At 41.7% G+C, this 22,271-nt stretch overlaps 2 protein-coding genes across 3 annotated transcripts in view; both read right to left on the bottom strand.

The window, feature by feature from the left end:
• The window catches only part of LOC308320049 (dipeptidyl peptidase 9-like), a 32,302-nt gene extending 17,601 nt beyond the window's left edge, over positions 1-14,701 (bottom strand). Inside the window, exons 1-9 of the mRNA XM_080770352.1 lie at positions 14,573-14,701; positions 11,762-11,855; positions 9,704-9,969; positions 8,115-8,230; positions 5,718-5,891; positions 4,790-4,958; positions 3,167-3,277; positions 2,395-2,523; positions 2,171-2,232 (exon numbers count right to left, since the gene is read on the bottom strand). Coding sequence (XP_080626478.1) covers positions 2,171-2,232; positions 2,395-2,523; positions 3,167-3,277; positions 4,790-4,958; positions 5,718-5,891; positions 8,115-8,230; positions 9,704-9,969; positions 11,762-11,820 — 1,086 coding nt within the window. The 5' untranslated portion in view covers positions 11,821-11,855; positions 14,573-14,701. The remainder of the gene's footprint in view (positions 1-2,170; positions 2,233-2,394; positions 2,524-3,166; positions 3,278-4,789; positions 4,959-5,717; positions 5,892-8,114; positions 8,231-9,703; positions 9,970-11,761; positions 11,856-14,572) is intronic.
• A 2,227-nt stretch (positions 14,702-16,928) lies between these two features.
• The window catches only part of dazap1 (DAZ associated protein 1), a 35,518-nt gene continuing 30,175 nt past the window's right edge, over positions 16,929-22,271 (bottom strand). For both annotated transcript variants that reach the window (XM_080771274.1, XM_080771273.1), the window contains exon 12: positions 16,929-17,899. In XM_080771274.1, coding sequence (XP_080627400.1) covers positions 17,724-17,899 — 176 coding nt within the window. In that variant the 3' untranslated portion in view covers positions 16,929-17,723. The remainder of the gene's footprint in view (positions 17,900-22,271) is intronic.

Below are 22,271 nucleotides of genomic sequence, written 5' to 3' on the forward strand. Positions count from 1 at the left end.
GGTGGTCTTCCCCAATCAGGATGAGGGGTTTGACCCTTTCAAACGGCAGTCTGGCCAAGTGTCTGTATTTAGTTGTGAGTTTAGATACAGGATACGATTGCTCACCCAGCCCCAGGTGACATGAGGTGAAGGCTCCTTTGATTTGGTAACATTGCTTTGGTTGACATGCTGGGGACACAGAGAAAGACACTGATGCCTTCAGTGTCTGCACATCCTGCCTGATGGTCCTGAAGCCAAATCTTCTGTCTTCAGTCTTTCGCTCACTGTTCACTGCTCACTGTTCACCTCACCGAATTTAGCCCAAGGAGTTTGACCCCTAGTTTGGCCATAGACCCCCTAGTTTGGCCATAGCCACTTGCCCAAATGTGCCGACATGTGCTGACCTCATCACATCTGTGATGATGGCTATGCATGGCCGTTTTTAGCCAACGTAGTGTTTTTTGTGCAAAACTAATGCTTGGAATGGATCCAGAATCATGAAAAGCCCCTAGTTTGACATGCCACATGCTACTTAAAGCATAATGAAATTTAAAACATTTAGCCTTATATTGTTTGTTGATGGTACCCAACTTTCAGCAGCTGTCAAACATGCCCCTAGGGTGGTCAAATAGAAACCAATGTGGGATATGTTAGTAGACACCTTTACAAACATTGGTGAAGAAAATTCTTGGTAAGAAATGTATTCACAGATTTTATATTATTCTGATAATATTCCCTGAGTAAATTGGTAAAATAATAGAAGGTCCACCATTTTTTTAAATGTCTACCATCCATGGTCACGGGATAAATCTAAATAGTACAACTGTATTCCTCACCCTTGAAAATGTATGATTAGTCACCAGAATCAAGATCCTAGGTGGTGTAGAACTTGAGTTATTGGGAAATAACAGAAAGTTGGCGGCCATTTTGAAAAATGTCTACCATGGTCACAGGACAAATCTAAATAGTACCAATGTATCCCACATCCTTGAAAATGTATGATTAGTCACCAGAATCAAGATCCTAGGTGGTGTAGAACTTGAGTTATTGGGAAATAACAGAAAGTTGGCGGCCATTTTGAAAAATGGCTGCCATGTTCACAGGGCAAATCTAAATAGTACCACTGTATTCCTCATCCTTGAAAATGTGGGATTAGTCACCAGAATCAAGATCCTAGGTGGTCTAGAACCTAAATCAGTTAAACTTGTCAACTCCGTCAGATGTTCGTCAACTCCGTCAGACGTTCGTCCCGTGATGTTTTTGTTAATTTCCAAAGAAATAGAAAATTCGCTGTCAAATCTTTTGTGCTTATGTATTGAAACACCAACTGAAATGATACGTAATGATGATTTTCTTTTTTTTTTACATGGTTTTCATGTTATAATATTGAAAATAAAGGTTGAAATGACGGTTTTGAGAAATTGGATATTTCATAATAGTGTGATATTGGAACAAAATAATATTAAAAGATTTGTATTACTTAACTTGATTACTGAAAGCCATTATAAGATAACTGAGGACTTTATATTATTGTTGAAATGATAAAATTCAATTAAAAGGGATTTTAGTGTGTCTGACGGAGTTGACATGAATCAGGTATTAAGTGCATAAATGTCCCATTTTAGAAAGAAATGTTATGCGAAAAACCTGTTCCTTCTCAAGATTGGTAGTTGAGACCTGTGTCTACAAATACATCTATTTGATTTGAATGTATCTTTAAAAAAAAAAAAATCCAGTTTGAAAAAAGTTTTGTCCCTTATCTCAAGAATGGGTGATATATATATATATATTTTTTTTTTTTAATATGTAAAGCGCCCCTGGGGTTCATGAAAACAGCAATATAAATGTAAGCCATTTATTATTATTTCTGTGTACCTTTTGGTGTTTTAAGCGTTACGTTAAACTTTAGCTATTGAAAAATAGCGCGCCACTCGGTGGCGTGCTATGAGCTTGTAGGTCTGCTATTTTTGAAAAATCGTTAAAATGTGCCTCAAATCTTTCAGAAATTGTCATGATTTAGAAAACATTTCTTTTAAATTTCGACGTCAGGCCTGAATGGGTTAAACTTTTTTTGTCCAAAACCATTTCATTTTAGAGCAAAAATATTCCCCAAAACCATTTAGCATTTAAACAGCGGCTGCTGTTTTGCACCAACTGTGCATCTTACGAAATACAAAACATTTTTTCTCACGTTGCCTTGAGGGTCCGTTTTAACCTCCACCAGTTTGAGAGTAATGTCTGGATTCTTGCTGCCTGGAAGAGAAAAAGAATAGGCCAAAGTTATTATAAGCCAAAAGAATCGTCGTTTCATAATGTTGGGATTAATGCCAATAAATTGTGTAGGAAAAAAGGATAACAATGTACCGATGCCGTGTGTGTGCATGTGTGTGTGTGTGTGTGTGTGTATGTGTGTACCTGTGCGAGGGTATCTGTAGACGTCGGTCTTGCGTTCCTCCAGGATGGGCGAGGGGACGTGAATGATCTCCACCTCGGTTTCGTCCACCTCTTCATACAGGATCTGCAGGGTCTTACCTCCGTCAGAGTCTGAGACACACAGTGAACACATCAAAGCCAAAAAGATTACTCTCAGCTACAGACAGTACAGGCATATCCAGCTACCTGGCGAATCCATTCGTTTCCAATTCAAGAGTCGTACGATTCCATTATGAATCGATTACTGATGCTATCTTGATTCCAATACGTGATTGATACACACCCCTCACTGTGCGACTAATAAGCAAAGTGTTTTCTAATGATCCATAATAAAATCACGGGTGTGGGTCGGCCGGGTGTAGGGTTGTTTTCTCGTCTATGATTTATGTATTGTGAATCTGGTGATAACTATATTGAGTACCGTACTATGAATTATGTTTTGTTGTAGTAGGATAGGCTTCTGCCTATTCCCTTTGATCACCTTCATGTAACAGTTTCCATTTATTGTTGTAAAATGTGTACTTTCAATTTCAGTTTCAAGTGATGCTCAAATAGACTAAACTAAACAGATTAATTTACTTCCATTATCGTTTGTTACACTACAAAACAAAACAATAACATCAATCAGCTTTCTTTGAAAAAAGAAAAAAAAAGAATTCTGTACCAACCAAACAAATGATAAATAAATAATTTGATTGATATTTATTTATTTTACATTTGTGAATCGATTCATAATCATGACAAGCTCATTCACCTTCAGCGTTGACCGGTGACCACCAGTAGCCTGAGAATCGATCAAACTCTTCCTGGATGACGAAGGTGGCCACGCCCGCAGACTTCCCATCATCCTTTATGTTTTCAAGCCCTGGAATATTTGGGAAGAGATTTGTCAAGATACAATTTTTGTAAATCATGGAATACCCATTTGTAAATCATGGAAACACATTAGTAAATCATGTTATGGTTATTGTGCATTATGGTATTGGATTCACACAAAGAATATTGAGAGAAATCTCTCCCCATACTGAAAAGAACAAGAGCTTTCTGTTATGCTGACAATGTGATGCCATTATGTGTCCCGACGCCTGCGTTCGTATTTAGTAGGATCATATGGAATTCCAAATCCAATTGCCCTACACGAGCAAGATTAAGTCGTTTTTGTAATTGTAGAATTATAATTCGGTTTGTGGAGGTAGCAGCTCCAGGCCGAGGCGTTCCCAGAGCCACTGTGAAGATAAAAAGCCCAGCACCTGGTCCTCTTGTCTACCCCGTGGCCTCACGACCCCAACCGGACAACGTGACTAGAAATCCTCCTTGGGGAGACGTCCCTTACTAGATGGACTCCTGAACCACCTCATCTTCATCTACCCCCCCCAAGTATCTCATGGATGAGCTTCTCAACTTATATCCCTAAAAGGGAGATGCCAGCCACCCTCCTGAAAAAAAAGTATTTCAAGGTCACTTATATTGTGTTCTTGCGGTTATTATGGCCCACATTTCATGACCACAGGCGAGAGTACGAATTAAGACAGACCAAAATAAGAGCTTTGCCTTCGGGCGCACCTCTCTTTTTGTCACGATGAAGGTGCCGGTATACAGCGAACACATTAGCGCTCCTGCTATTCAGGTTCTCGGACCGATATTACACCCCATCCTCACAGTAGAGATCATTAAATATTTGTTCTAAAAAAGAAAATAGAACAGAATACCGGTAGTTGACTGACGGTTACTAAATTATGGACATTTCGGCAGGTAAACGACTTAAAGGACCACTTCACCACTTTTCAACCTATCTTCATATAATAGGTCCTCACTAATAATCATGAAAAAAATGGCACAATATTTTTCTACTCAGTCTGTGTCTCATAGGAGGCCTGCGGGCAGTTTAGAAACCGTCTTCCAGTGACATCATCATTAGGCAGATTATTCTTTACAAAAATGTTTAGATTTTCATTATCATGAGAACGATGGCTTCCATTTTCGCATTGCAACTTCTCAGGACTAGAAAGCCTGCAGTTTTTATTAGCTTGTATTCCCCATCGATGTCACTGGAAGACGGGTTCTGAACTGCCCACAGCCCTCCTATGAGACACAGACCGAGTAGAAAAGAATTGTGCCATCTTTTCATGATTATTAGTGAGGACCTATTATATGAAGATAGGTTGAAAAGTGGTGAAGTGGTCCTTTAAAGCAGGAGGCCGTTGCCCTGTGACACACTATAGTTAGTCCCCACAGGAATCCGCGATTGCGGAATTTACCACGAAAAATCAAAGCAGTCCGCCGAAATCAAAGCGGCCCGCGGAATACAGGGCGATCTGTATGGTGAAACACGCGCGGGGCGGTCGGACGGACATGGATATTTCGCCGTTGTTGTGACCTTTGTGGCAGTGTGTCAGTCTCCTCTCCTCGCCGGTGTCGATGTTGGTCAGCCAGATGTCCTTGTTGTGGACGAAGGAGATGAAGTTGGAGTCCCCTGGACAGATCTTGGGGTCCATGCGGGCGCCTGTACACTGGCTGTCGATCTCTGTCGGGTTCATCGGTTTAGTCTGCATGACGCAACACACACACACACACACACACACACACACACACACACACACACACACACACACACACACACACACACACACTTTATAGTATAGGTATATGATACAAAAGTTAAGAAACAGTGTGTCTGTCAGTGCTGAGGTGGTGTTGTGTTATAAAAGTGACCAGCAGCAGTCAGTGCTGAGGTGGTGTTGTGTTATAAAAGTGACCAGCAGCAGTCAGTGCTGAGGTGGTGTTGTGTTATAAAAGTGACCAGCAGCAGTCAGTGCTGAGGTGCAGTGTTGTTTTTGGCAGCAAATTTAGATTTTAGTTTTAGTCATTAGTCTCTTGAATAGTTTTAATTTAGTTTCAGTCACATTTTAGTCACCCGGAATGTTTTAGTGTTAGTCTAGTTTTAGTCGACTAAATATCATAAGATTTTAGTCGACTAAATCTACAGTTGATTTAGTCGAACAAAATGTGTTTAGGCGGGCCTTGATGCCGTCGTAATGACGTTTTTTTTCCCACTAGCTGAAAATAGCAGATCTACAAGCCAAGAACGCGTCGCGCTGCGACACGTTGTGGGCTTGTAGATCTGCTATTTTCAGCATGCAACAAAGTGTAAAATGGCTTATACTGGATCTCATGTCCACTAGTCCCTTCCTAACATTTTAGTTTTCATTTAGTTTCCATTTAGGTAGTCGACGAACATTTTCCATCTCAGTTTCAGTCGAGGAAAACAACAGTGCTGAGGCGGTGGTGTCGTGGTGTGAACTCACGGTGAAGACGTGGTCCTCGTGGTCGCGGCAGTAGAACAGGCTGCTGTTGGCCTGGAACAGGAAGAGGCCGCTGGCGGCGTGGAAGTCGTAGGACGTGATGCCGCTCACCCCCAGGCGCTTCCGCTCTCTGAGCAGCTCCTCTTCTCTGGAGTACACGCCGTGCTTGGGGGTGGCCTGAGAGAGGAGGTATGTTATACTTTAGCTATTGGAAAATAGCAGATCTACAAGCTCATAGCTTTGGAGAGTGTGCCCGACGCGTGATCATGAATCCCACCAACGTTCTAGGGTAGACCCCGCCTGACCATGTGTCTGATTGGCTCCCGGGAAAGGCATCGTTTTACTGAGGTTAGGGCCGTTCGGGGTTAGGTTTAGGGGGGTGCATACTTAGTTTAGACGTGTCATTGGTTAGACAGGTGTGCTGCCCCGTGGGAGGTTAGGTTTAGGGTGAGGGTTTGAGATGGGTTGTGGTTGTAGGACTAATGACTGGTCGCAAAAACGAGAACTGTCAATCACAACGACTACTGGCCAATCACAGCAGGGCTTTCCTAGAACTGCGGTGGGATACATAACAACGCGTGACTGTCAGTCACCAGAGTGGAGGTGGATGAGCAAGAGGATCTTTTCCCCAAGTCTTGCTATATTCTATTTGGACCTTTTTTTGGATTTCTACCCGGAGAAAGAGAACTTTATTTCCATTGTGGAGTAATTTTCCTGGATATTGGACAAACTTTGCAGGAGAGTTTAAGGGTGGTCAGAGGAGACTGGCCACACTTATATATTTTAGACATTCGAGTTTAGTTTTTGGATCGATTCACTGAAAACCCTTTGAGGCAGTTTATTTTGATTTGATCAAGTGAACATTTTGTTATTAAACTTTATTTTGCTTTTGATCTATTAAATTGCAGTATTTACCGTTTCTTTTAGTGATTCTTATTCTGAACTGACTCACCACCTCCCTCATTTGCTATAACTGGTTCTGCAATCGTTATTGTTGCAACTAGGGGTGGAACGGTACATTTTAACAGCGATATGATACATATCACAATACATGATTGACAATTTGATACGATATTGGTTTATTATGGTGATACGATATGATTCAATGATTTTAAATCGATACAGTAACTATTTAGCAAATACATTAAATATGTGCGAAACTTGTAGATAGTGGCAAAGATGTATTATTATGGATATAAATGAGTAAACACAGTGATCCTCTGGCAAATAGATGGACATTGTATTCGAACACATAATGGACAAATTAACCCACGCCTTGACATGAACCCAGAGAATACACACATTTATCGATAGACCAATTGTAGCTACATGGAATGGAAAAGTAATTAAACCCCATCTTCTTTTTTCTTCTTAAAATTGCTAAATGCAATGCACTTTAAATACTTAGCATTGATAAAATATTATTTACTTTGCAAAACGATTGGATAGCGATTATCTCCAGTTTAAAACGATACGATACAAAGTCAAATGATACGATATTTGCCGTGTACATTTCGATATACTTATACTTTTAATTAAAATCGATATTTCGATACAGTTACTAAATCGCTACACCCCTAGTTGCAACCGTTATAACCGAGTGCCGCGCTACGAGCTTGTAGGTCTGCCATCTTTGAATATACCATTATATTCTTTCACTGTGAACGTTTTAAACTCAAATCCTTGCTTCTGGGTGGTCCCTGGAACTACACATTTTCAGATGGGGATCCGCGGCCAAATACAGATAATTCTGGGGGTCCTTGACGTGAAAAAGGTTGAGCGCCACCGATATAGAAACATAGGTTTTTCAGAAAACTGTCAGGATTTAGAAGGCATTTGTAGAATCTGGTTCATCCAGTAATAACTGGATGAACTGGTTTCCTGGCAGATCTTAGAAGTTCTTGGAAAGTTAGTACGCTAAAATTACAGAAGTCTTGCATTAAAATATATTGTTTGTTTTGTTTGAAACCTCATTCGAAAATACAAATGATGTCATTGGAGGAAACCAGTTGAGTCATTAGAGCAAGGTTTATGAACTGTCCACAGCCTACCTCCGAGATGCAGATCCAAGTACACAGACAACAGCCTGGGCACACCTGCAGCTTCCATGCGCGGCCAAAAGAACCCGTCTGCCGGGTTTTTAGACAGCTGGTGGATGGAAATGAAGGAATTTCCGGGAATCTGGTCGACGCGGCAATCTGGCCGACGCGGGTGGAACTTCATTTCCATCCACCAGCTGTCTAAACATCCGGAAGAGACGGCCGGCAGACGGGTTCTTTTGTCCGCGCATGGAATCTAAGGTGTGCTTACACCGAGAGAGTACCATCTTCTACTGAGCACGGGTGGGTGGGGACCGTTTTTGTGAAGATTAGGTTGAAAATGGGCAGCCCCAGCGCTCACCTGGAAATGGTTCAGCAATGGTTTCCATGACAGCACCAGCAGGCCCCCTTTACACATGTCAATCTTAACGATGTCGGAGTACAGTAATGTGTTTTCTCTGATGTCGTAAGGAATCCCTGTAGGAGAGGACATTAATAACATGGGACACATGATTAAAAGGTTCCGTTAATGATATTTTGTAAAAAAAAAAATCTGTCGCATTGGGACATCCGAGAGAGTTTGGTGGAATACAGTGTGGAAGTCAGGTGCACGAGCTTATGAACAAACTCGGCCCGGGAAAATAAAACATTGTTTTCTGCTGTGTTGCTTTTTTTATCTGATCACTGTACAATTCTATTGAGGTATATAAAACAGTACTTTTCTTTTAACGTGCCAAAGACTAATCTGTAGGTCATTAGCCTAGTACCCAGCCTGTGTTCTGGTCTAAGAGGGACGGCTTCAAATTTGCAGCCGAAAAACCGCCGGTGGATCGGTGTTGGTTCACCGATCTGTGCAGATATGCGGGTCTATTTTCACAATTTTGGACTCTTTCTAATATTATCTGTCAATGTATCGTTAGACCAGTTTACTATTGATGCCGTCATGGTCTTTTTTTTTGGTAATAAAAAGTCCTAAAAATTGTCACTTCACTGTCATCTATCTGGCAACAAGAAAACAAAAACAATCATGTGGATCCCGACACACAGGTTGAGAACCACTGTGCTAAAGCGTTGCCATCCAAGTGTTAATTGTAGGGAGGAAATCAAAGTGATCCGTCACCATGGAGGCAATAGGCCCTCAACAGTAAACATTTTACGGTTGTTAAGGGGGCAGTGCTTCCATGATGACAAAGCAGCTTTTATTAAAACATAGTCATACACAATTCCAAAAGCCATTTCCAGTGAGCTGTGATGTTAAACCACATGAACCCTATAGAGCGTCGCAGTCCCTCCCCCTTTCAGAACGACGAGTGGCCCCAGGAAATGAAATGCAATGCATTTCTCCCATAGGATTTTCTTTAAAGTATTTATTTAAAGACGGTTACTCCGCGGACAAAGCCAACTTGAATCGTGACAAATCATGACAATGAACACAATGTTTTGGGACGATCAAATAATTTATAAGAAGAAAAACAAATAGTGTTGTCTCCTGCCTTTAATTTCTTCTTTCTAATGATTTGATCGGCCCAAAATATTGTGTTCATTGTCATGATTTGTCACGATCCGAGTTGGCTTTGTCCGCGGCGTAACAGTCTTTAAATAAATACTTAAAGAAAGTCCTATGGTAGAAATGCATTGCTCTATAGCGGCCCTATTCTGACTAGGGCCGGCGTTCACTTCTAGTCATTTTTACTAGTTGACTAGTTGTTTAACCACCCATTATGTTTTTTTTTAAATAAATATTTGTACATTTAAAAACTGTGTACATTGGTGACTATAATCTACCTGATCTTGAGGCCTACAAAATCGGGGGAAAAAATAAAATAAAAAAATAAACCTAGTAAACTAAAATAGGATACTTTCACGCATTAAAAGTACATTTTGAATACCGAACTTGAAACACACGACGACGACCGTTTCCGGACCGTTCCGGTTCTTATCTGAACTCACCGAGGTAATACAGGCGATGCGCGTGCTTGCTGTCGGCGTTCTTCTTCTGGACGAAGCGGAAGTCGTGCGGCGCCTTGGAGGTGGTCATGCCCGAGTACTGGCGCCCCTGGTGGATGATCTGGCGCAGGTCGTTCCAGGCGTGCTTCTCCACCACGTAGGGCACGGGCGCGGCCACGTCCGCCATCTCCACCACCTCGGTGCTGTCGGAGAGCACGTCCGTCCCGGTCATCGCCGCTGCCGCCAGCGCCGCTGCTGCTGCTATGGAGCTGAGTGGGACACAGAGACGACGCTATTATGCGGCTTAGCCCTTTAACCCATTCTGACCTGAGATCAGATTCTAAAAAAAAATCTTCTACATCCTGACAGTTTTCCATTCTGACCTGAGATCAGATTCTAAAAAAATGTCTTCTGCGTCAGTCAAAAATAGCAGACCTACAAGCTCGTATGAGCTTGTAGATCTGCTATTTTTCAATAGCTAAAGCACGACATGATGCTAACACCAAGATGGGTTCCCGCCCAGGATGGGTTAAGACCCGGATATATTTCTACTTGCAAAAAAGAGATTTCAACCTTACTACTACTTTGTACTACTAGGACTTATGTTGAATAAATATATATATATATATATATATATATATATATATATATATGAAAATAATTAGTAAAATAATAATAAATTAATAATTTACATTCGGTGGATATCTTTCACAATAATACATGTGTGCCTCTGTGGGGGGGGTACTATTTATATGCAAATATCATGACCAATGGCATTGGTGAAAAAAGAACAGAATTTATTTTATAATAATTAAGTAATTAATTAATTAAAATAATGTTACCGAGAAGCATCGTTGTGTCTTACGGGGTTAGAGCAGTGATTCTCAACTTTTTTGAATGGGCTCCGTGTCACACGCAATTTTTGGAACGAACTTAGGCCCCTTCCCTATTTCCTTCACAGGTGTTATACCGCTGATACTAATGAAGGTTCTGTTCCATTCTGGTCAAACAGAGTCAGGGTGCCGCTATTGTGCAGTGTCGGCTCACTGGAAACGCTCTGCTACACCAGTGGGTCTCAAAGTGTCCAAATGACCCTGTATGATTGTGTAACTCTGAGCGAGCGTGTACAAATGGAACCAAATGGACCCATGGGGATCCATTTGTACACTCTCTATTAAAGGGGAATTCCGGATTAACCATTTTCTTGTCTGATATGTTATATCCAATAACGAGTGGCACAGGTGAGAATGACATAACTCCGTCCAGAGCGCACCGCAGCTCCGACCGTGCTCGCCAGGTCTATATTTTTTGAGTGGTGCAACCACTCCTACAGACAGCTGTGTGTCCCTGCCTGGGTCCATGGCTGGCTGGCTGCCAGGGACCGTCCGAGCCTGAACATTGCGTTTGGTTGGTTTTCACCACCAAGTGTTACTGTTGTGCAGCCTAACACACACACACACACACACACACACACACACACACACACACACACACACACACACACACACACACTGTATATGATGATGATTTTGTGTGTGACAGTACAGTACAGTAGCGGGGAACCCCTGGGGACTCCGACCCCCATACGGTAACTATCATTTCTGATCGTTTCGGACACAGGGTGGCTCGCCGGAACCGGGCTGGCACCCTGAGCGAGTTTGTGTGGGTCTGGAACTTCCGGGACTAAGACCCAGCGTGCATGCTCTGAGCTGCGGTGCGCTCTGGATGTTATGTAATATTTCACCTCCTGTACCACTCCTTATTGGATATATCAACATCAAATTAAGGTAAGAAAGTTGTTAAATCTCCTTTGAAAAAGGACCCCCAGTTTGATATGCATTGATTAGACCACCGGTTCCCAAAGAATATTGTGGGAAACCAAATGCACAATTTGTCATAAAATTCTAAACATTTTTCAAAAGAACTGAATCGAAGACAATTAATAAGAACACGAAAACGAACACAAAAAAAACAATTTAAATCGGCTAAATCACGCAAACCTCTGATTGGACAAGCGCAGGTGAACAACATGAACAAAGCGGTCGGCCTGTTGTTTCGTACCTTTTCTGGCGTCTGTCTTCAGTTTGGTCTTCTAGTTTCACCCTCTTTACTCTATGCATCAACTGGCCAACGACTCGGGACACGGTGTGGCAACCTGTGGCACGTTAAAACATGATGAGACTGGCGCCTTTGACCAAGTGACAACATCAAACGGTTGCCCCGACATTGCACACACAACAAAATCAGATATTATATCTGAACAAAAAGATATTAATAAGACTCTAAAATGCTTTAACAAAATAAACCGTAAAACATAATAATCCATAGATCAGTCTGAAGAAAAGAGAAAGAAATTAAAACGATAATGTCCCTCCAGTCCTTATTGGCCCAAAAAAATGAATCCATTCGCAATTTTGTCGAAAAAGTATAAGACCATATAATGGTTAGGGGTATAGGTGGAAGAAGTGGTCAGGTTTTGTCTACCAGGAAAATAGCCATGTTGTGAGCAGCTGTCTCTGGGTTTCTTCAGAATTGGGGCTCCGGTATTTAGAACCATAGCTGCTCAGAGCATGGGATAGACCTGACTGCAAAGGAGACCGTAGCTTCTCAGAGCTTCTAGCAATTCCACTGTCACGAGTATGACAAATGTTACACCGGTACTCCACATTTTACAGGCTGTTGACTTGACACACAGACTTAGAATGAGTGGTTGACACAGTAGGTCTTGCTTGTTGTGTGTGTCACGAGCAGGAAACGGGAACATAATAGACCTTGCCTAATTACCTAAAAATGCAGTTATGCAACGCGGCAACAATTTAGGGCAAAACAAATTGGTCAAAACAAAATTGGACCAAGAAGTGATCTAGGTTGAGGCTACCAGTGCTCAAGCAGAATCTATATAACCGAAAAACAAATATATCCGACTTATATCAGAACTAGTTGTAAATTATGCTACCTCCCACAATAACTTTGTATTCCTAAAACTAAAAGTACTTGCACAAAGTAAGTAAGAAGACATTCTGAGGATTAGAAATGTACACAGAACAGACAGAGGGCAGTCAAACTAGGTCAAAGTAGATGCTTCTGGCTTTCATAAGGTGTTGATGTACAGGAGCAGGCAGCAGGAGATATACAAAATACATATTGTTGCTGGAAACCTTGTATTCCCAAAAATGTTACTTTTCAGATAAAATAAATGTATAATCTTGGTTCAATATTAATAAAACGGCACAGACACAAACTCGCAGAACTGCACGCTTATGTGAGCTACTGAGCTTAGAGATAGACTATTTTTGATATATTTGTGTGGCATCAGGGCCTGATGATGCCACACAAATATATCAGAAATAGTTTGATATATTTCCCAGCCTCTCTCTGGGGGCCTTGATGATCAGGCCCCCCAGAGAGGCTGGGAGACTGTGACGCCACTACCCCTGCCGGCCAAAAAGTGTAGTTGCTTATTTTGGGCTTATTTCCTATTCCTAATGTTGTTTAAACCAGTGATAGAGGGTATGCACCATGCGGCTATACATGTGACATCATCATACCCGGAAGTTATGCGGGAACGCCTACTGAGTGGCAGAAAACTATACATTCTGGCCTTGACAGCAAGCCCCCAGCCAATGTTGAAGCGCTACTAAGGCCCTACTGGATCAGAGCTGGGACTGAAGTAGCCTGGGCACCATTTCATTTCGGTATATGATCCTGGCTGGAGCCGGATGATATGCTTACGTCATGTTGTAGGCAATGGTTTGCCTACAACAAACAGGAAGCTGTTTGTGGCTTCCTGTTTGATTAAAAGCAATAAAAGCTCTCGTAAGCGAGAGCTTTTATTGAGAGGGAAAAGGAAGTTGTCGCCGCCCGTTCATCCTGTCTGGCGACTACAAAACAATACTACAACATGACGTAACCACATCATCTGGCCCCAGCGCGGATCATACGGACTTTTGAAACAGAGACCAGGCTTTCCCAGAGGCGGTGGAAAGCCTGGTGAGGCGAGGTTAGGACTGAAGGCAGGCCCATGCATTTAGCAGCGATTGTGTGTCCAAACCCATTCTTCCGGGTGCTTCAAAACGCCACCGAGCAACTTCCATCAAAATGAATAGCAAGGCGAGGCAATCCAACCCTCTATCCTTTATAACTTTATGCTTGACACCCCAAACAGAAAAGTCCATTAAACATTAAACAATGTTAAACTCACATGGCCACTCACTTTATGCATACGCTCTTTTCTCAAACCCCAAAATGAATATGCATTTGTCTGCAGACACCACCAAAAAAACAAAAACAATTTTGATTAATTTGGAGGGACCCCCAAGTCCCAACCCAGTTCAAATGATTGCTTTCATGGACCTGCAGTTGCTTGTTTCGCAAAACCTGGCAACAGTGAATGTGAGACGCAGACAGGGACCGTCTGAAAACGTCTCTAATGCGTGCAGTTAACACATTGACACTAATGTTATTTTGTTCTAGCTATATAAAAACAAATGCCATGTAATTTTCGCTGTAAATCGACTCGTCGCTACAACGGCAAAGCGACGTCGTTTGTGTTTTACCAGCGTTATATTATGAGCTGCTGTTTGATCAGGAAATCTGTGAATACTATTTCTAACTTTATGAACCCGGAAACTGCCACTTCCCCATTCTGCAAAAACGAAAGTAAGAATTTTTATTTTAAAAAATAAACTCTAGAAAAAACTGTTCATATAGCTGTAATGATGATGTGTTTGTTATTTTTCCAACACGTTACTTTTTATATTAACCCGAATTTGTCACAATGACAAAAAAGTGCCTCCATGCAGTTGAACCGAAAATGAAATCAAATAAAACACATTATTAATAATAATAATAAATAAGACGTCACCAACTTACCAGCTCTAGGATGTTTACAGTACGTGTTCAAGTCCTGACTCCTGTCAAATGTCACGGCGCAGAAAACAACAAACAAACTGACAGTATGCACACAGACAGTGACTGTGAGTGAGTGAATAAAGATAAATATTCTACTCTACTGGCGACTAGCGGAAACAAACCCAAACGACCTCTCACCCGGATATGATTGCTAAAACAAAGATCTACACTATGCTACAGATATACAAGAAGAACTCGATCTATTCTACAAGCATTGTTATCTTGTAGAATGGAAAATTGAACTGTAGGCCTTCTTCCCTGTGCTTTTTTCTTCAAACTGTTAAAAGTATCTATCAATCAATCAATCAAGCAAGCAAGCAAACAAGCAAGCAGCAACCCCTTTTAGCAGCTAGTTAATTTGTTTTTTGTTGATATTATCGACCTTAATTGGTTATGATGGTGATGAGATTATTATTATTAATATTATTATTATTATTATTATTATTATTATTATTATTATTATTATATTATTATTATTATCAAATAGCAGTCTGTGTGGACCTATACTTATGTGTCGAAGTAAGTGAATGATGTTGAATGATGAAAGCTATATATTATTATATATATTTGGATACAATATTGGTATCCTGACATTTTTGAAGAGATGGGGACCCGTAACCCGTTGTACTATCATCATTTAGAAAGATAGAACACTTGCATTTTCACTTAAAGGGGCATTCCACTCAATTTCAACATTTTACTATGTCATTAATATACCAATAGAGGTGTTGTGTGGAAATAATAAAAAGTCCCCCCATTCTGTGTTGCCTAGAACTGGAGGTCTGAAGAGAAAGAAAAAAAGTAACATTATGAAGTACATCTCCAGACTCTGTCACCTTTAGAAATAACAGAGTTACCGTGTGGGACTGTGGGGGTCACCAGAACATCCAGACCCCCAGGAACGCGCCCAGGGTGCCGGTTCTGGCGAGCCGCCCGTGTCTGAAAATAACTAAGTTACCGTGTGGTGGTCCTCGGGGAGGTCTCTGGAACATCCAGACCATCCTGACGCTCCCAGGGCTCATTGTGTACTCTGTGCCACTTTACTCTGTGCTGTTCTCTACTGGCCACTTTGTTGCAGCTTTCCGTGCTCGGACAGACACGTAGGCCTACAGGAAGTCAGGAACACGTACTGTATAGGGACAGGACACACCACGTAATGGAGCGGAGGCACCCCCCAACATTTACATAGTGCTGCTTTAATTGTACAGTACCTACACCCGGAAGTTATGCGGGAACACCTACTCAGTGGCAAAACACAACTTTCTGGCTTTGACACTTCATAGGCTACTTCCAAACAGAAAAGTCCTATCTCCTAAACTCACTTTGCCTTTCACTTTATGCATGTGCATACCCATAGTGACAAATAAACCCTCCCTTATTAGAGAAACTCCATATGATTGCTATCTTAATATATTTAACATATATTTTAGCAAAGAAAATATCACTCCCCTTTCAGTATCCCTAAACCAGTGCATATCTCTTAACATGATTTTTTAATTTTGTGCTATTTTGCTTCCTAAACATGTTTTCTTTCAAACTAAAGCAAAATAAACATTCAAAATACAGATTTAGATGTTTATTTTAGTACTTTATTTTAGCCAATGACAGCTCGTTTTGCTGGGTGAAAATCCACCCTCTCTATTTTCATGATTGGTTGTTGGTACAAAAGAAGTGACCATATTCGGATCAAACCACAGTCAGCTCGAGGTCCAGACCTTTCCAATGATATATGGCATATGTTGTTGCCAAGGTTTGGATGAGATATTTTGTCTCAAAATAGTGGCTTCAAATAAAATGATTTGGAATTTTACAATACAAATCTTTAAAGGCCGTTTTCTCAAAATGAGTTTTCCTCATACCCGGGACAAAGAAACTCCACTTCAGTTGCACTCACATACACCAAACTTTCCAGTCTTATTCATAACTATATTCTACAGAAATTTACAGAAGGGTTTGTTGATGTATCATTCATAGCCTGATTTACATCACATTTTATTCCTAAAAACATTTGTTTTTTTATGCCCGTTGACACTCTTTTCTGATTTGTGGAGTGATAATTGGAAATATCTAAAATGTTCTTTGTCTCTGTCAACAAAATGAAATAATAGTTTTGAACCTGGCTTTATCCGATCTTCAGATTTATCGTCCCGAAATGTATGCAAAATCGCGCATTTGCCTAAGTTGCCTATTTAAACATATCATGGTGTATGGTTTGTATGCAGTTATCTCAGGCTATGTCTCCGTTAAAGTACTCAGAAAGCTAAGAAAAATAAAAAACAAGCACACAATAAAACACAAATAACAAGTGCCATATCTTTAAAACATTTAATTTGAAATAAGTTCTCCTTTCGTTTTGCATAAGTGCAAAATGCACCCAAACAGCCACCTGAGGGAAGTCTAAATCTTTAAATAAAAAACAAGCAAAGTGTACATTTATAGTACAAAATTCTCTTTTTAAAAAATTGCACAGTTTGTGTATAATATATATATATATTCATATTTTCCATTTTAAACAAACTTTAAAATAAAGGCTCAGAAAGTAAACAAGATCCACCAAATGAAAAATAAAAACTTTTTTTCCCTAGAATTTAAAGCTGAGGAAACGTTAGACACCCTGTTTTCGTCTCTGTGTCCACCATAAATATACATATTTATATTTATATGTAAGTCTCTTTACATAATTCTCTGTGCTAGTGTTTGTCCAGACAATCAAAATTATTGCAAAGTAGTAAAGTTCTACTATAAAACATGGGGGGAGAGGAGGAGAAATAAAAGCTTCCTTCGCCTCAGCGCTCCATAAATAAATGCAGAAGAAAATCTGTTCTTTTATGCTTTTTTTTCCTTTTTTTTCCTCGTAACAGAAGTTAGTTTGAATCCCTGGTTTCACAAAAAGTTTTGTGTTTTTCCATTTCACAAATTTGTGTGTGCATTAAATATTCCAAAAACAACAATCAATCCAGAGCTCCAGTTTCTCTTTTTTTCTTAAGCACAACAACACACATTTCTTTTTCCTCTCTCTCTCTCTTTTCCTTTTCTGAACGCTGTGCGTTACGTTTTTTTGTCATTCTCAATGTTGTTTTTGGAGGAAGAGGTTGTTGAGGTGTTGTTGGGGTCAGCGTCGATATGGGTGGAAGCCCTGTACGTTGTGATTCTGCCCCCGGCCGAACGCGTTGGCGGCGTTCACCGGGGGGCCCGCGGCCTGTTGTGCTGTCGCTGCCCCGTACGCTGCCGCCTGCTGGTTCGGGTCCGCGAAGGTGTGGGTGAAGCCACTCAGGTCCTGACCGTAACCTTTAAGACAAGGACAACATCGGATGGTAGAAAGGCAAAGTGGAAGAGGGTAAAGGGAGGTGTAGATTAGGGGAAGAGGATAAAGGGAGGTGTAGATTAGGGGAAGAGGGTAAAGGGAGTGGGAAGAGGAGATGGGGGAAGGAGGTAGAGTTTCATCGTCAGAAATGTCGAGACAACAACGCATCAAGGACAATACTTACTGGTCTACAGGTATGAAGAAATGTGTTCACATAGGATAAGATACATTATTAATACTTCCAAGCCTTGATGTGAAGATTGAAATATTGTATTCCTTTGCATGAGCACCATTTTGTACTGACATTTTGACTCAAAATTTGAAAACAAACCCAGTAAAGTCGAAATGTAAAAGTGTTTTTAATTTAAATAATGAAAGTAAATTTGATGCATTGTAACAGCCATTCCAAATCAATCGCAATTTTGATCCAAAGGGCTTCATGAAAAGGAAAACAATGTGGAGATTGTCTTGATTGAACAAATTCTAACAAGCACATAGAAGTTCTCATTTAGACACTAGATGGCACCAATTCCCTGCAAACTGAGACAGGGAGCAAAGCATGACAACCAGGAGAGGAGGGGGGGAAAAAAACTTCTCATCCATAGGTCAACATGGCCTAGTGTGGATCCTAATTACAATGTTCAAATTCAGCTGCCGCAGTCATTATTTTACCAGACAAACAGCTTTGTATGAATACAAAAGGAATCCCAGCTGGTGGAATACCAAAGTGGCTGGACTGGAGAAGAGACAAACTCGCTCGCCTCCGTCAAGAGACTAATGGATGGCATTCAATTCCCACCCTGGTGACATCCTGTGCTGACAAAACTTAGGAATTTAAATCTTAAAGTAGTAAAGAAAGTAAATGATAAGACAGGCAGACAGACAGACAGAAAGAAAGAAAGAAAGAAGAGCCTAGATATGAACATTTCTTGTGGGGTACTCAAAGAAGCTCTCCAAGAATGGGAAAGCATAACAAGAATTCAGAACACAGGAACGTTCCAAACAGGAACACAGAAGAGGAATCTTTTCTATGACAATAGGAATAATAACTGGGAAATTTACTGGCATTGAGTTGTCCATTCTTTTTCTTCCTTTGACTCTGACCCCTTTGGCTACAATGTGGAAGACAGTGTATGGAGAAAGAAAAAATAACAATGAGTGAATGGGCTGCCAACGCACAGAGACAACTGAACCGTCGAAAACAGTTTCCTGGCAATTAGATCATCCTTTTATTACCAGCGAAGCAATGTAGAGAGGGGCGTAGAGTGTGGACAAAACGGTTGAGATCATGGTTCGTCTTTGTACAGTAAAACCAACCGCCAGCTCGAGAATGCCAATCGAGACATTATGAATAGTCTTTCATACGCCTGAAGTAACCTATGGATTTGAATCCCAACCATCGCATGACCTTGAAAACAACTCACAGCTTGTGTTTTACTGTACCCAGAGCACTCACAGCACCTTGGTATGTACATGCAAAATGTATGCAAAATGCATAATGCAAAAAAAGCACGGGAGGAAACCAAAAGGAAAACGCAAAAGAACCACGTTGCAGCTATTATATATGTAGATATATAAACATAACTCTACAGTACTAGATGCTACTTTTGTGGTTGTGAGTAGACAACTGACCATATTCAGCCAGCGGCCATTTTGCTCTCACGTCACCCAACGTGTGACGTATAAGAGAAAAATGGCTACCGCGTGAATATGGCCACACAGCAGTGGGAAACTCTAACTCGTCGGGGGGAATGGGGGGGTAGAGTTTCTCACCCGGAAGTGTGACGTCGAGAGCAAAATGGCCGCCATGTGAATTATGGTCAATGCTGGCACCTTACCTGCACTATATCCACCCTGCTCATCCTGACCATAACTGTGAGAAGGACGCGTTGGGCCGTAGGCAGAAGGGTCCTGAGGGTAGTTACCCAAGCCTAAGCAGGGAGACGAGGAGGAGACCAGGTTGGCTGAACCTCAAGATACTGCAGCTGACCCCCCCCCCCCCCCCCCCCCCGCGCCCCGCCCCTTCCTCCCACTTCTTAACCACTTAAACCCTATATACTGTACTCAGTTGACTGGGGTCCTCTAAACAAGTCTGCTCCGCTAATTTTGTAATGTTTGCGTGGGTGAAATAGGGTTTTTTCTCACTCTGGGTTTCGCACGCCGACAATAGCTATATCTATAAGCTCATGGCGTGATGCGCTTGAGCCTGTAGATCAGCTATGTTCGGGCACACGACACCATCAAAGCCCGACAAAGTATATAAAAGGCTTTTAAGGCTTCATCTGGAGGTGGGCCGACGTCCCCCAAACGTGTGAATGTGTGGGCTATACTTTGCTGAAGCTAAGAACCCCCACCCAGCCTTCTTCTCCGTCCCCTTGGGGCTGCCTATGCTGCTATAGCTTACTGGCACTAAGGAGGCTGCTGGAACAAGGCAGCGGACAACTCCATGCAAAGAGCAGGATGGGAACAGAAGCACAAAGCATGGCACACTGAACACAATGGACACGTCTATTATCACACGGCACACAGGAGGAGTCACACCTGGTGTGGTGTGAGGCGGTTAATGAGCCAGCGAGCCACAGAGGATTTGTGGCGCAAGGTCATCTCTCCCCCTTCTCCATCCTCTCTAGAGGCCCATTTTGGGCGGGAACCCCTTTTGGTGTTAGCATTATGTTATGCTTTAGCTATTGAAAAATAGCAGATCTAGAAGCTCATAGCGCGCCACTTACAAGCTTGTAGGTCTGCTATTTTAAAAAAATCTAAGAACGACTGACATAGAAACATAGCTTTTTCAGAAAACTGTCATTTTCAAACAGACATTTTTTAGAATCTGATCTCAGGTCAGAATGGGCTAGTGGCCCATGCACCACCACCACCACACAGCTATACGCCAGCCTTCACCAGACACAAACGGTGCCTCGGTTTGAAATTATCCATTTATTGATGTTTTTCCGTTTGGACTATTTTTGCCGAACGCTTTCTCACCCCCAGGGAGTCATATTTCCCCCAGGTAATATGACGCCTCTCGGGATGAGAATGTGTTGACTTTTTTTTTTCTTCCTTTCTTTCTTACTCTGAATTCACACCAGCAGCTGCGAGCAAATATTTGAAGTGCGGACATTCGACGTTATGAGTGAGTGCACATTATCTCCACACAGTGGCCAATATCTGTGGTGTCGAGTGTATATACACGCCTACTCCACGACAACTTTACGGGCACAGCACGCTTCTGAACTGCCTCAAAAGCATCAAAGTTGAGCTTTTCTCAACTTTGACACTTTTTTTGCTGACTCCCCCCCCCCCCCCCCCCCCACCAACGCCTCAGTGGAGAACGCCAGTCACTCCTCTCCATGGACAGTGCAATGAACCTTTGGGCTCTCTCAGAACAGAGCAGCCAAAGTCCGCTGCTGATGTGAATCGAGGGTCAGGCTGTGTACACTATACAGTATAGGAGAGATAGAAAGTATTCACATGCAAAACAGACCATGAGCTGGACTCCAGCCCATGATAGGACGGTTCTAGGCCATGACATCATGGTTCAGATACAAATGTTTTATGTACAGAGACTGCTTAAGCAACAGGGGGCGCTGTAACATCCTCCATTCATTCAGCAGTTCTAAATAAGCCTCTCACAATATAGGCTGATTGCTGGAAGATTGGAGGGTGTTGTAACAGCTGCTAGGCTATTTCCAAAGGCATGAAGCTGCTGGATTTAAGGTTTTCTTTGCCAATACAAGCGTATAATGATAAAATAATTAAAAAAATATATTCCCATTCATTGTCTCTTACACGCAAAAGGAAAACAGACCGACACCAAACGTCATCATTTCCGTTTTGTGAAGTTGGTTCAAAGCACCCACACTTCTACACTTCTTCAAATATTTGTACGCAGGATTCCCCCCCCTACCCGCCACCCCCATTTCTTATTTTTACTACACACCTGAATAGTGCTCCTGGATGCTGCTGACTCAGCCAAGGAGATGCCTATTGGCCAGTGTGACGCAGTGCCTTGCAGACAAACGACTTCAACACAGCTTTTTTTGGAAAGAGTTTGGTTAGTTTCCTTCTATTTAGCAGACGTAATTTATCTTCAACATCTGAAAAGGAAAGTTCCATATCCCCCCCATTCCCCCACCCCTCTTCAATTAACGAATTATAAGCCCTATTTGGCAATAACCAATTAGATTAGATTTATACAACTGTATTAGGCTACACTACACCTATATGGATATTTTTCCAGACGCACATTTGTGCGTTTGGGCCTTTCAGCCACACACACAAACGGCCTTTTCGGCCCACTCAAATGGAGGTTTTTGGAAACGGATAAATAAGTGTAGACTTTTCCAAAATATCCGG

Source organism: Protomyctophum bolini (genome assembly GCF_963924005.1).
Source record: "Protomyctophum bolini genome assembly, chromosome: 8".
NCBI lineage: Eukaryota > Metazoa > Chordata > Actinopteri > Myctophiformes > Myctophidae > Protomyctophum > Protomyctophum bolini.